This window comes from Perissodus microlepis, chromosome 5 (genome assembly GCF_051167445.1).
Source record: "Perissodus microlepis isolate ML-2025 ecotype Zambia chromosome 5, ASM5116744v1, whole genome shotgun sequence".
Lineage (NCBI taxonomy): Eukaryota > Metazoa > Chordata > Actinopteri > Cichliformes > Cichlidae > Perissodus > Perissodus microlepis.
This window is the reverse complement of record NC_140465.1, coordinates 27,955,598-27,971,231: the sequence shown is the minus strand read 5'-3', so window position 1 is coordinate 27,971,231 and position 15,634 is coordinate 27,955,598. Positions and strand designations below refer to the sequence as shown.

General features: G+C 38.5%; 1 protein-coding gene across 2 annotated transcripts; it reads right to left on the bottom strand.

Moving 5' to 3' along the window:
• Nucleotides 1–356: 356 nt before the first annotated feature.
• pank4 (pantothenate kinase 4 (inactive)) lies at nucleotides 357–15,172 on the bottom strand. Of its 2 annotated transcripts, XM_084929156.1 has the most exons (19): nucleotides 15,020–15,172; nucleotides 14,490–14,572; nucleotides 13,636–13,844; nucleotides 12,827–13,010; nucleotides 12,342–12,434; nucleotides 12,078–12,231; nucleotides 9,020–9,201; nucleotides 8,804–8,885; nucleotides 8,028–8,128; nucleotides 6,825–6,980; nucleotides 5,833–5,945; nucleotides 5,347–5,434; nucleotides 4,891–5,042; nucleotides 4,652–4,707; nucleotides 3,883–3,932; nucleotides 3,255–3,359; nucleotides 3,073–3,173; nucleotides 2,509–2,577; nucleotides 357–1,640 (listed from the first exon to the last, which is right to left on the bottom strand). In XM_084929156.1, exons 1-19 carry the CDS (start codon nucleotides 15,138–15,140, stop codon nucleotides 1,391–1,393), a joined length of 2,349 nt encoding a protein of 782 aa, XP_084785282.1. In that variant the 5' UTR covers nucleotides 15,141–15,172; the 3' UTR covers nucleotides 357–1,390. The 2 variants fall into 2 exon arrangements, with proteins under 2 accessions (XP_084785282.1, XP_084785283.1); XM_084929157.1 differs by lacking the exon at nucleotides 15,020–15,172 and having other exon boundaries at nucleotides 13,800–13,844; nucleotides 14,490–14,575.
• Nucleotides 15,173–15,634: the final 462 nt, after the last annotated feature.

The following is a 15,634-nucleotide window of genomic DNA, read 5'->3' as shown; positions in this document are numbered from 1 at the left end:
CTCTTCTGACACATCTACAAAGAGAATGCAACACGCGCGCACGCACGCACACACACTCACAAAGGTAAAATATAGGTTTTCACCATTTAATTAAAATTGATTGTCAAGAGAATAATAATACTCAAAATTGTGCTTGGTGTGCTTAACTGAAGTGATGTAATTTCATATATATATATATGTACACAAAATATGTATTCATATATATCTATATATGACTATATATATATATATACATACACACACACACACACACACACACACACACACACACACACACACAAAATTGTATATCACATATATGTACAAATGAAAAATACAACATTGCAATATGAGTACAGAAGTGAAGCAACTGTGACTTTGGGAGATATTTTCATACCAAGAATGTTTTTAATCAGAGCCTGCCTTGAATTTAGACCTTTGTGATGAAGTTAACAATACAATAAACCACTTCACATCAGGTTTGATGTTTGTTACAACTAGAAGCTGCCATATTATTGCCTTAAAACAAATATCTTTTGACTCTGGGATGGATTGCAGTGTGTATTTGTACATGCCAGGTAATTACAGTGAATGCATGGACTCGTGCCACAGCCAGCTCAGTGACATCAAGTTCCATGTGATGCTTACAGTTTACTGAACCTGAAATATGCTGTGTTAATTTTGACACCAAGCACCTTTGGAAAGACTTAAAGACTAAAAATCTACATCACAGTAGAATACTGCCACCTTGTGGTTGAACACTGTAGGTTTCTTGAATTGCTGTGATAAAGTGCTGCTTCTCCCACTGATTAAGCTGATCTTCCCTGATTCCACATCAACAGCTACATAAATGACAATGACAGTGATTCTTAATTTCAATTCGATTAGTGGAGTGAATGTCATGAAAAGAAACGTGAGTTTTTCTTTGTCTATGGCCTGAGAGTGCTGGAAAAAACTGACATTTGTGTAACAACAGGAATTAAATGCAAAACTGAGTGAGTGAAATCACATCAACCTTAAGGCACATTAAATACATCTCACCACTGAAAGCTGTAATTATTCCTGCTGCTGTCTCTATCTAGCCAAAAAGTCAAATCCCTTAGATGTACACAGCCATGTTGGCAATGACAGGCGCACATTTTCAAAATAAAAGCTATGTATATAAACTGGTAGCACTGATAGCTATGATATGATTCAACAGAAAACTTGATGGATGTGCAAGAAAGCAATATGTTCATGAAGCCAAAAGTCGACTTTAAAATGAAACATACAAATCTCCCAATTAATGATCACCCTTAAAAACCCACATAAATTTTTAACAGTCAGCGTTAAAATCGGTTGTTCACTCAGTGGCAGTATATGATCATCCTCCTTACATTCAGAGCTTCAACTCAAACCGCTTCTGTCACGTTCAGGAAGGAGAAAAAGCACCGCAGTCCTTGTTTGGTTTCCCGGCTGGTGCTTCATACTTGAAGACCACGCTGAACAGTTTTCCCCCCAGTCGGTCGGCCAGCCACGAGTTTTTGATAACGGCCATCTTGAGGCTCTCGCAGCTGAGCATGGCGTAGTAGTTGGTGTGAATGGCTCGACCCATTCCCTCGATGATCACCAGGTCGGTCTGCCGCTCCCGCACAACCATCGCCAAAACTTTGTCCAGGCGGCTGGGAAACAACAAAGACGTAGAATCACCTGATTTCTTGTCAGGACAGGGGCTTTAATCAGATTTATCTTACTCCTCCTCCCCAAGGAGTCAATTAACAGCTTATGTTAGCCACACTTTGCACTATTATTTTTATCATTATAGAAGCACAGCCACGACTATCACACAGTCCAAAAAAAAGGAACTTAAAAGTCAGAACTGTCTTATCAGTATTCGGCTCTCCCACCATCACCAATGTGATATTATTATCTTATGCTGATTACTTTAATATCAGTATTATACATACAGAGCCAAGAGAAGTCAAGTCAAATCAGGTCAGAGTCTACATCACATATTAAACACCTTCAGTTGATCAAAGTGCTGTACAGGTTATACAAAATATACACTATACATATTAGTGACTAAATCAACAATAAATACAAAGAAAAAATCAAATAGACAAAGTGAATAAGACTGTGTTTGCATAACAAAAAGTCAAGGTACTCTCGTCAACTATACCTGCAAACAACCAAAATCAAATAGGTTTTTAAAAGTAGTGAGAACATTTTAAAGTGAATCCAGAATAGACTGTATGAGAGAATATTAGTATCATAGGTCTGAAAGCAGATTAACCTTGTTCTTATCACTTCACGGGACTTTTTGGCATTTTGGAAAAAAATAGTCAGTTCATCCATCAGTGCTGTGGAGGTCAAATGTAATGTGTTTATTAATTCATTCATTCGACAGACATGGACTGAAGCTTGTATGCATGCATTCATAGCAAGAGGAGCTCATTGTTTCTGTCAGCTTCAGGCTGCAGTTTGTGGAAAGCTTACTTAAAGTATTTAAAAAAATATTTAAAAAGTTCAATGCAAACTAAAACAACTAACCTCAGATCCAAACACGGAGAACTGGAACCGCTCTGCACCAGCAGCAACCTGTCTTCTCTCAGGCCAGCCCTACACAACAACAAACACACCACAGCCCCGTGCTTTGTAGACAACAGCCATATGTACAGTATTATTTACAACAAGGATTTTGTTGCTCATGCTAGCTAGCAATGTTTTTGTTGTCAATACAAGGCAGCTCACCCTTAAGAATGAGCTGTTAGTAAAAGCTATTGGTCATTTATTGTATCTTTTTTTTTTTTTTGGGGGGGGGGGGTGAAGGTTGTTTTTAATCAGTCATTCACGTCTCCACAACTATTAGTTGTTTTGCTCTCAATACGGTCACTATGGCCCAAGATTTAAAAAAACAAACATGTTCATGTTTATCACTGTTCAGATGTGATGAATATGTGTAAAACTAAAATGATAAGTAAAACTAATTTATAGCAAACAACTAAAGCAAATTGGAATTTATCTAGTCCTTTAGGTCAATAATAAAAATCTATACCCTAAAGAGTTTGTCTCATCAATATCAAACCACATTGAAAATCACTTATATACACTCACTCAATGACAGGATCCATAGCAGCAATTCTTTCTGTCAGTATCTGCAGTTCACCATTCGTCACGTCATTCAGAGCTGGACCAGAGTTGCTGGCCAATACCACCTAAACAGTAGAATCATTGCAGAGTTTAATGAACATCTTACCAAATACTCTCTTTTTGTAATTATTCTGTCAATTTCCTACCTCTGTTCCTCGAGAGAGAAGCTCTCTTACAAAAGGCATCACCCCTAGAATGATGTCTACTCCACTATTATCTACGAAAAACAAGGCACACTTATGAGGAGGACCCTGCAAGAGAAAACCAGGATGGATGACATTCAGCCATTAATTATCAAGAAAATAAAACACAGAAACATTCCTGCAAGTATGCAAAACACTACTAATGACCACCCAGAAGATGTTATCTCTTTGTGGTTCATCAAAACATGCTTATCCCTAGTTCAAAAAGTGTTGAACATAAGGTGTTTATGGTAGGTTTAAGACCATTTATTGTCTCAGTTTGTGTTTTCACACGAAGCTCCTCCAGGGAAATGTCTAGAAAGGTACATGACTGCAGTACATGTGTGAAAAAGCTTCAATCACATAGTCAGATCCAAAGGGAAACAAAGTTTGCTTAATTTCTAATGAGACATCCAATGAAAGAATACACTTATATCCAACACAGAGGTGAAAACATGTCTGAATCAAACTGTCTGCTGCATGTAAAAATGCACAACTTCAGCCAAGATCCAGGCCTGATTTTATAGATACTGCCCTAAGATCACATGTGAAAACAGCTTGTGAGTGTGAAGACCAACAGAATGAATCTGACCTTTAGTCTTTCAAGCCACTGGTCATAGGAATCAACGAGCCATGGCCGCTCTGAAAGGGGAATAAAAAAGAAAATACAAAAGTCAGTCTGACCACCAAGAGGCATAAAAGCAGGTCTTAAACCCGACAGTGTATCATCAGCAGACATCAGAAGGTGTAACAGCAAGCAAAAAGGCACACAGCTTATAGGAAATGTTTGAAGTGATGTCAAACTAAACAGATACCTTCCTCTTGAAAGTATCAATCTGCCTCCACACCAGCTGTACAACAATGTTTACTTGCACTTAAAAGTTCATTTTCATGCTTCAGTAGTCATGTGATGCTGGGAGATTTTCAATATGCCATCTTAAGGCTTAACGTTTTTTCTCTCTCCTTAAACTAATATGTGATTGGAAATCCAATCAAATCAACCCAAGGTATACCCATGCGATGACATTAAAACTAACCAAGTTACTTAAGAGGAACAAAAGTTTGAATTTGGTTCCTCGGTCTTCTCATCTCTCACATCCTGACTGCAAGGAGATAAAATGTAAGGACGCAAGAGCAAGTGAGAGAAGCAAGGAGACATGTTAGTATAATAAAAATAAGCCTAAACGTTCTGTCTGTCTGACTGCTTATGAAACACAGTTGACCCTCACATTGCACACAATGTGCTTGCATGGACTGAGACACAGATAGACCTCTGACAGTGCTTATGCCCTGCTAACATGTAGTTAACAATACATCTGCAGTGCAGTTGCAACTGCAATTGTGTTAAAGTACTTGGATACCTTCCAGCTGTCGTTTAGCCTCCTCAAACCCAAACTCTGGGTCAGATTCCAGGACGCTGTAAGTGTCAAAACGAAACAGACTAAAGTGAGCACAAACCAACAACAGTTTACCAAAAAATAACAAAACTTTCAAAACTTCAAGACTGAAGCTAAAATGTTTTGTGTCTCTAAAAGCTTGTGCAGCTGGGTTGATGTAATCTATGAACCCAGATGCAAGAGATGAAAAAAAGACCACTCACTCTGACACGGCCTTGGCTCCCCAGTCAAAGACATTCCCAGCCAGGACACCCCGGACTAGGGCAAACTGTTTCTCCTCCCAGCTCAGCTCATCCAAGGACTTCACTGCCTTTTGATAGTACTTGAGAGCAATGTCATTCTCCCTCTGTTTAATCTGAGATACAAAAAAACAAAACAAAATAAAAGTTCATATTAAACAAAGGACAGATTATCTAGTCACACCAAAGGAAAAAAAACAAAGAAAAAAGTAAAGAAAATAACAGTAGAGTGTGTTTAAGACCCATGTACAGGGTAAATTCAGCAGGTGGAAACCACATCTGTATGAGCATGACCAAAAATGCAACAAAGTCAACAAAAATAAAACTACAGAGCCATGACATTGGTCACCAAAGGCCAATTCAGCTGTAAAATTCAAGAAAAGAGCATAAAAGCCAAACAACACATTTGATAGATTTCACCTTAGAGTAGGGATCAGGAAAGTTGAACTCGTTTAAACAGTGTTCCCTCGTGTCTAACAAACTTCTGACAGTGAGGGATCCATAAGCACTAGGTGAGAAGAGAAGCACTCTACGTTAGCAAGAGAGAAACATAGAGAAACAACCGGGCTGGGATAATAAATGCAAAGCACTTTTCCACAGTTTCCTCCCCTTTTTTAATGTTCTGAAATAAACTATTAGAAAGTTAAAATATATAAATATCTGGAATTTGGAAGTATTTCTTCTTTAATTTTATAGACTGTTACAGACCTAGTGCTGTGATTCTATTACTAATCCACACTTATGGAGTGCAGCCCAGTCCTAAAAACTGAAAGAGTAAACAGGATCAACATCAAGATTTTGCAGGTATAAAGAGATGAAACTAATGCAGACAGTGAAGAAAGAGTTAGATTTAAAGTAACCTCTGAGTAAACTAGATGCAGTAGCAGAGCCACTAGCAGTCCTTACAACGGCTGTTGACGAAGGGTCTGAAGCTTGTGTCTGTATTTCTGACGGAACTTCTCAGCACGCAGGGCTGCCTCCGGCATGTCAGGCTGACTCGCTACAGCTCTCTTAACCACCTGCTCAAGGACCAAAAAGAAAAGTAATCAGAAAACACTTCAACTTTTGAGCAAAGAAATAAAAGAAATGTGTATATATCACTATGTAAATGGCAAATATTTCGACTAGAACTTTTCCCAGATCCAAAAGGGAAACGTGAAGCTTTACTGTCAGACCAGGATCAGGTCAAAATTCATTCCTTTGTTAAAAAAAAGATCCCACCACATAAGAGACAGATCTCCCCAACAGTGACCCAAAAATCAAACTACACTATATCAACCCGATTATGAGCAAAAATGGGATAATTTCTTTGGGTTCAGAAGGAAAAAAATGGATGTCATGCACAACATTTTCTTTTTGTCTTGCATGATGTGTCACAATCTATGAGAACCTATGCCTTATCTGAGATCCCTCAGTACGTCCTAACAGAAAGACTGGCATGTTAGAATTATTTTGAGCAATTTAATTGAGGTTGACCAAAATAAACACAGAGCAGTCTGACAGCCAACGATGCTGCCAGTGCAGTCAGGTGGAACTGTGACTAGACTGGCAGATAGCATTACAAACACTGCTTTGGTTCCCATTGTGTTTACATTCTTTACTGGAAATTACTAGCTAGCAGCTCTTCCTGATGCTGCATGCATGAGTAACGTGGGAAGAACGTGCAGTCAGTCACGTCTATAGTAATGAGAAGACAACATTACTTTGTAGCTGTCTAATCTGACAGAGTTAAAATATTAATTGAAACAGACACCTTAGAATTCATACCTTCGATTTCAAAGCCGAATGCTGGGCTCCGACTTGATTTTTGTCATTGTGTTTTTTCCCCTTCTTTTATGAATAATTTTGCAGATATTTACCACATTTGTCCTGCTATTACAGCTATGACGCCATCCTACCCCATCTAGGGCCTCTTCGAAGCAGTATAGCCAGTATTCACGGGCCAGAGCATCCTCTGTGAGGTCCACAGTGTCAGGGATGTAAGAGGAAGGGTCTTGCAGCAGAGGCAGGTTCACCAGTTGCCTCTCCAGACGGTCCATCTCCAACATGTCAAACTGTAAAACAGAAAACATTCACGCTATCAAGCCTTGCCCATAAGAGGCTTTTATGGATAAAAGCCTAACCACTCAGATAACTTGACGTTTATTCCAGCTGTTAAATTGTACAAGCCTATTCCCACTACCCTTCTTAAACGCCATCATTCCAGGATGTATTTTAAAATATTTCCCCTTTTTTGTGGCACTCATGTCAGTATTTTTTCTTCAGTGTGTCAACAAAAACGATGAGCGTGAGATGTAGTAAAGAGGAGAGGTTAAAGCAGAATTTAACTCTAAAAGCCAATGAAAGCCAACAGATTCATTAAATGGACACAATCAATAGTCCATTAGAGGAAGTCCTTTCCTTTTAAAGAACTTAGTACATCTGCTGATGGTTTCTTGAGAGGAAAGAAAAGCAAAGAAGTCTGCAGTAATGAAAACTAGTGAATGCAAGTTGGGCACAAGGGTATTTCAGTGACTGTGGGTTGAGGGAGGGAGACTGGGAGTGGGGAGGGCACATAGCTGCTCTTGCTACTACAGTGACCTAGAAGCTCAAGGTATTACAAAAAAAGCAAAGTGCACACCTGAAACACTTCACATCTTTTAAAACCATCAAACAACCTATTATTTTCTATTGTTCATCTAATGTGAACACACAAATGAATGCCTGTCACAACAACTGTTTAAGTGTTTGCAGTTACACGTGTTGAACACAACCAATGTGCCATCAAACCACCAAACAAGCAAAGCAGGCAGAGGTACTTACAGGAAACTGAAGGAGAGAGTTAGAAGAGTGTGTGGACAGAAAATGGGGAAAAAAATTAAATACAAAGATGAATGGAATGAATTTTTTTATGACTTTGTATTCAGCGAGAACAATAATGATGGCATCTCCATCAAAAACGAAAACATTAATTGAAGCTTATAGAAAAACGTATCAATTAGATGGAAAAGGATGTAAAGAAAAAAAACATTAGCAAATGAGGGCTGATGTGCCATGTTGTGCTACGTGGCCCAGCTTCAGGTCTTCAGATACCACAAATCTCTAACTCACTGTGGACTCACCGTTCCACTACGAGCACGTTGCATAGGATTCATGTCAGGAGAAACGCTCATCAGACCTGAGCTACCTGCGTAATTCTCACCCCAGCTATACTGGTTTGGATCTAGAGGAGAAAAAATGTAAACGTTAATACATTTACCAAACACTGTTTGGATTACAGAGAATTTTAATATCATTACAGTTAATATTTAAACATGTCTTTTGCAAAGTTAACGTATTTAAACGTTACTGTTATTGGTCCACCTCCACAGATTTTATTTATACTTAATCTCACTGAAAACTGCTTCCAAAAAAATTCTCGTAATACTGTTAAGTTTTCAGTGATCCTTTTAATGTTTCCCACAGAAGACCCATAACTGTTCCAGTGGTCACTGTGGATGGACTTTAACTTCACCATCTTGGACTCCAACTAGCAAAGGCAGTCCCTGTTGTGCAGTCTTGAAGAGCTTAGTGAAGGAGCACTAGTGCTGCAGGTTCTGGTTAGAGTGGCCCTTCAACTTGGAGTGGATCTCAAGAGCAGGAAAAAAAAGACTACTTTTGTCCAGCTGCAGTCCGTGACGGGGGAGTAGAGAGTCTGTCCAACCACAGGTTGAATCTAGAAAGCTACTTGATATAAAGGATTTAGCAGCTACTAGTTAGCAGCAGAAATTATAAGATAAGAACAAGGGCCCTGTCAAAGACCAACTAGATCAGGTTGTTGTCTAAACCAAAGCAGAACAGTCAAGTGCAATCATCGTTGTTTGAAAACCACAACAGGCATTAGCTGTTTCTTTCTTACTGTCTTCCTCTGCTCCTTTAAGAAAGGCTCCAATGGTTCCCAAATAACCTTCATGCCTCAAAAACAAGGCCTGAACTTCACCCTACAACAAAGCAAGAGGAGGTCAAAAGGCTGTGGTTTAAATATTGTACAGTTCACAACTACATTGACATGAAACAAATAGACGACTGCCTTTTGTAAAGTTGTTTCTGTGTCAGAGCACAAAGTTTTGCTTGCCTTGGTAAAGAAGTTGATGCTATAGGTGATTGTGTGCATGGTAACAGGGTGTCCTCTAATAAAGAAGCCTCCAAAATACACTCTGGACAGGTTGTGAAGCTTGGCATAAAGACAGGCCAGCTGCCCGATGTCATTGCTGATCATATGGAGTAAACTCTTGGCCATGTCTTCTTTAGAAAAGTCTAAAATTCAGAGCAGGTTATATGAACATAAAGGCATAAAAGAGGTAAGACTTTATATTAGTATATAAATAGCACCGGGATGGCACTGTGATAGCCTCCATAAAACAAAAAACAACAACAACAACAACAACAAAAACATATTAAAACACTTCCTTAATTTTCAAACTGGAACTATAACCTAGAATAACTACTTACCTACAATAATTGTTCAACAGTAGCAGCTGAACAGTTACAGACTTCACTTCAATAAATTATAAAAGATGTTGAATTTTCTGGGATAACACCATCCCTTTATTCCATAATATTCACCAATACAACACCGGATGAAGAGGCATCAATTTGATTCTGCAGCTGTAATAAAACTGGAAAATATTAGATGCTTTTTTTTCCGGGAGACAATAACAAAATTCAATTTATCATGATAGAGTTTGGCTTTCATCCATCCATCCTCTTTTACTTTTCCAATTTATGGTAACATTTACACCTATGGGCAATGTGAATCATCACTTAACCCCTAACCCCAGGAAGTGCATGTCTTTGGACTATGGAAGGAAGCAGGAATACACAAAGAAAACCTGACAGGTTGAGAACTTTTTGCTGTGAGGCAACAGGGCCAAGTATGGCTTAGAAGCAACTCAACACGATTTCCTCCTTTAATATGTATAGTCAATATGTAATATATGAATAAACCAGCCCTGGTTCATGAGGTAGAGCAGGTCATTCACTAACTGGAAGGTTGGTGTCTCCAGTCTTCAGTCTGCCAAAGTATCTTTGGGCAAGATCCTAAACCCCAAGTTGCTGTTGATGTTAGATAGAAAGCATGTGTAGAAAACTAAGTAGAAAAGCTCTATATAGGATATTTTTCCTGACATTACCTAATATATAGGGTGTCACTAATGTTAGGTCAAACTCGTTTGTAATTGCAAGTTCTGACATGTTAAACCCTCCCTAAAAGATATGGTATGTGAGAGGATTGTTAGGCATTAAACTGGGCTGCAATTCCAATAGAAATGCTCAGCCATGACAGCCATGCTCATATGTCTTTGAGCAAAAACATCACATGAAGTAGTTAACAAGGTAAAAAAGAACAGGGATCCTGCCTTGTTAGAGAAATAAAAGTATCTGGTTATAATCAATTTATTTAAATCAATTAAGTCTTTAAACTGCAGTAGCTACACTTAAAAAACCCATTATATGACGGTTAAAAAGGAAGAAGCCATTTTTCCACATACTGAGGAAGAAACTACTCAAATGTAATAATCTGAGGTGGACTAGTGTGGTTTGAGTTTAAATGCAAATTCAGATATATTACGCTTTGAAACTAGGCCATCACTGAAATACATTTTACCATGAATAATCTGAGCTTACTGCAGCTGCTGCCCTGCAGCTGTTGATCTTCAGAGCAAGCCTCTTTCATTTTAGGACTAAAAACATACTAAAAGGATGTGAGGTGGTTTTTTTGTCATGATAAATGAATAAGCTGCAAATACAGAACACAATATATAACCATGTTGTTAGAGTCTGACATTACAAGGATGCACAGTACTGTCTTTAACCACCCACAATTTCTTTATAATTTGCTTCCATGAGATGCACATTCTTGCAAGTTTCTAATTTTTTCTTGGGAAAACGTTCTTTGAGCTTTTTGAAGGTCTTTGAGAGTTTTCTTTGGACATTAACTGCTTTATGCTCATTTTCAGCCCAGTTTTTGTACTATTTTTGCAATTAAACAAAAACGCAATATAACTAAAAGGGATGAACCAGTGTTGTGTCCACACGTAACAGACAACTTAAAAAAGAAACAATTTTAAATTGACCCTTTAGGCACTTTCTTATTAGCAGCCTGCCACTTAACATATAATTTGCTCCCATTTCTTTAGTTGAATCCACGAAAAAATGCTAAAGATAACAGTTAACAAGCATAAGATAATATTTTTTTGCAACGACCAGGTGATTCCCAAAGAGCTATTAGCTGACTTGGCATACTGCAGCATGCTGTGCAGTGTACCCATTAGAAATATTTGAGGAAGCTGGAGGATAAAAGAAGAAGTGGCATGCCAAATATCTACAGCAGATGAACAGTATATGAAACTCACTGCCTTAAGAAAAAGGAAAAAATCCAGAGATAAATATGGCCCTTCAATTGATCCATCTACAGTTCACTGAAGCCTCATTAGAAACGGTCTCAGTGGAAGGGTGGCTGTCAAGAAGACACTCTTCAGGAGGGGAAATGGGGCAAAAAGGCTGAGGTATGCCAAATTACACTAGAACTGAACTGAAAATTAGTGGCAACAGGTCACACGGAGTAACGGATATGATTTTATTTATTTTTTTGTTTAAATTCATTTTTAATATGTACAGATGAGTTCAGAGTAGAAATACAGCAGTCAGTGTCTACAGCCATCTCTAAAACACAGAGGAGGCTCTGTAATGGTTTGCGGCTGTGTTTCAGTCAGTGGTGTTGGAGATCACAGAAAGATTTTGATCCACCATCCAGTGCAATATGTAAAGTATCTGACTGGCAACAACTTAATTGTCCAGCATGGGTGTGAACCCAAACACACTGACAATGCAGTGAAAACAAACCGAGATATAATGATTCATTATCAGCCATTAATTGGCCTTCCCATTGAAGCAGTGTGAGAACAAAAACACAGCCAACATCCAAAGAAGAGCTTTGAATGTCCTTCTAGAAGCCTGGAAAAGTCCTCTTTAATACTACTTACAGAAATTACAATAAATAAATAAATAATAATACATAAATTATTGCACGTTTTCCCATTATTTTTTAGCAAAATGTAATGAAATGGGGAGTGACTCAACACTTACATAACACTACAGTTTAGCTAAATGAAACCCGTTCGTCCATGACTCACCTTTGTCGGCAGTAGCAGACTTCCCAAAACTGCTCGCTATAAGATCTCCAGTCAAGCCCAAATACCCGTATGATCCTCCATAGATATCTTTAACAAGCATATCAACACTTGCATGCTGACCTTTCGAGGCCAACTGTAGCAGCTCGTCAAATCTCTATGGTTTAAATAAAAAAAAAAAAAAAGTCAAGACAACCTTAAATACACGATTTAAGTAGTTGCTGATAAATGACTTGTAATAAAACCAGTCCACATTACTCAGGATACCTTTGTTTTGGTGAGAAGGGCTCCAAGTCCCCAGAATGTCCCTCCACCTATTGAGCTTCCTCCTATTCTCTCAAATTTGTCCTCTGATTCAACCTGGAGAAAGTGAGAAAAAAGTGATACAGCGTAGTGCGTTAATCACAAAAGAACCTAGTAAATCAAATGAAAGTGATCATATAACCTCTTAATATTATATTTTTACTGCATCATTGAGAGAAGTGATAGTATGTTCTATTTAACAAAAAACACTGCATCTTAAGTCCTTTTAAAAAGCCAGTATTTGTCTGTTGTTTCTATAATTGAGCTTTTTAAGAGGACAAAAAGACATGTGGGAAAAACAGGGTATTTGGAAAGTATAACAAAGTATACTCTTAAAATCTGTGCAAATGCAAAGGATGGGAAGAAATGGAAACATGATCCAATGTAATGAATGCAGATGCAGCACAAGAAGGAGCATTCTTTATTCTCTTACTTATTTATTGTATTACCTTAACTATGGACACCCCGGAGCCGATGTTTACCAGCAGGTAAGGAAAGATGTCTGGATTAGTCGTCTGAAAGCGGAATTCTGAGTCGGCATGCTTGGCGTACACGAAAGCCTCGTGTGGTATGTTCTTCAGTACAAAATTACAGCCCTTGATGAGGCATGTCATCTCATCCTCTTTGTCCACTCTGCCACAGTACAGCACAAAAACAGGTGAGCATCATCACCAACAATAACAAACGGTCTAATTCAATGTGACTACAAATTTACACTCTTCAAGCTACACTGGCTACACAGGTAATAATTACAAACAAGCACCAGCTGATGCAAATACGTTACTTTTTTGTATTAAACGACTAGAGTAACAAACTGGGAAAACTGAAACTGTATCTTGCTCTCGATCACATTAATGATTTTTTTGTCATCTGTTTAATTAGCCAATACAAAAAAAAGAAGGCTGCCAAACTTGGAAAGCCATCAAATATTAGATATTTTCCAGAGGAGTCTTTATAAGGTCTTCCAAAGGTGTCTGTAAAAAAACCCCCAAAAAAACCCCCCATACAATTTGTCTTGCAATTTCCTGTTTTACAGGAAGATGACAGGATATTGCTTTGTGCACTGGTTACAACAAGAACGGAGGACTATTGTTAATTCAAGGCTGGTCACCCAGAATATGCTAGAAATGTAGCTCCCTTTGTTTCCATTTATACCTACAGTTTCTACACTTTAGCAAACTGCCACAAATGCTGAATGATACAGCACAGGTAAAGGTTTTTTTTTGGTGATATCTAACATTGATTTGTATATACTGACTTGAGTCCCAGTTTCCTCTCGATTAGCTCTTTGAACTTGTGTGCCCCTCCACCTGTGGCTTTGATAACTTTGGTTTCAGTGTTAACTAGATGGTCTTTAATGAAGTCCAAGCATGTTTCGATGTAAGCATTTTCAAACTTGATAAAGTGCAGGCGTGCCGTCACCTCCTCCTGCATTGATATTTCATACAGCTTGTCACCAGAAGCCTCCTAGAAAACAGACATACGGAAGAGAAATGTCTGAGTACTTCAAGCAGTCCAGATGTTGGCTTCTGCCACAAGCCCTGACAAAAACTGTGGAATTGCTACACTTGAAGGATGTCCGGCCAGCACTTTTTTTTTAAACTCTGTAGCAAATCAGATTTGAAAAAAAAAAAATCAGAAATATATTTAGTAGCTGAATAGCTTGACTTCAAGGTGTAGGAATGCATCTAATGTGATACAGTTAAAGCTTTTCCTCATTCCGTGAGATGGTCAGCAAACAACCCGGATACTAATCTAATTGAAAATTATAGTTAAAATTATTAGAAGGAGCTTGATGGAGAGCTTTTGTTTTTATAGTGGAGCATATACCTAAAAAAATCCTGCACATCATAACACCCAGAGGAGGTGCAAGAAAGTACTGACATGTACTTCGTGAAAAGTACAGAGTACTAGCTGATGATGTAAGGATGGGTCAGCACATTTCTCCCAATACTTGATCTGATTTTGCTATGTTTTTGTTTGTTTGTTTTTGTTATTCTAAGTAACAAACAAAAACAAAACAAGGCTGAATGAACATCCTACAAGTGTGCTGATTCCATATTTTTGGGTGGTTGCATTTTAAAGCATAAACAGTGTATTTTTCATCCGTACCTTTGCAGTGTGGTCGAATGATCGCACTTTGGCCACCTTGTGCTGGACGGTTGAGTAGTAAGCCAGCTTTGTCAAAGAGCCACCTGTTAAAGCAAAACAACATCGATAATGTCCGATAAGAAAACAGCAGGGCGAATCGACATTTAAAACGAGCAATGAAGTGACAAACTCTGATATTGTCTTGAAAGAGATAAGTTCTTATAACGGAGTAGCTAACAGCTAACGTGAAGGCTCGTGCACTTGTCAAAGTTGGCCAGGTTGTGTTTAGGCACACATCCGCTTAAAGGTAACACGATAATCCCGAAAGCTCATCAGACTTCCATCTTTAGAATAAACTGACTGGCTGTCAAACAAATTAACATCGCGTGTAAAGTTAAGCCGCTACCATTAGCTTTGTCTTCTTTCACCTAAAGTCTAGTGTTTGTCAGAGTATTAAGGATGCGGCAGAGCTGGTCTACAAACACGAAGATTAGCTCAGTGTGTGCAAAAGTTGCCGCAAAATGAAAGAAAGCGCTCATATTTCCAAGTACCGATATCTATGGCGAAGCGCTTTGCGTTTTCCAAATTGCGGAAGATTTCATCGGGAGGAAGAGTAATGCTTTTATCCATGGTGTGACTTGTGTTGCTGTCAACTCGACCACATTCCGCCATGGTCGGTAATTACGTGACGCTGTGTGCGTGCTGTACGTGCGTGCCCTGCGACGTCCAATCAGCATCCACGCCCAGTGCAGAGCGTGCACGTCATCTGGTAAACAAGTTCTGGAGCGACGTGAACGTTAACAGGTAGTAACGCGGGTTTTTTCCCCATTCCACACTAATAATCATTTTATTATGTAACAAACTTATTAACTAATTAAATAATCGGATAATTTTAGAATTCGTGGACGTACAGTTGACGTCAGAAGTTTACTTATACTCGTCACAGACGTGAATGGCATGATATTTGGGGGGCTTTTGATGACTTATTTGAAGTATTCTTTTTCCAGGGTGAAAGAATTAAACTGAGAACTGAGCGCACAAGTTTGAATTTATTTTGGATTTTTTGTAATCCAGGCACATAGGCGAGTTTAAACCCTTTGGCACCCCAAAATTTCATCAGAGCACCCCTAAAAATAACAATATTAATAGTAGTAATAACAGCGCAT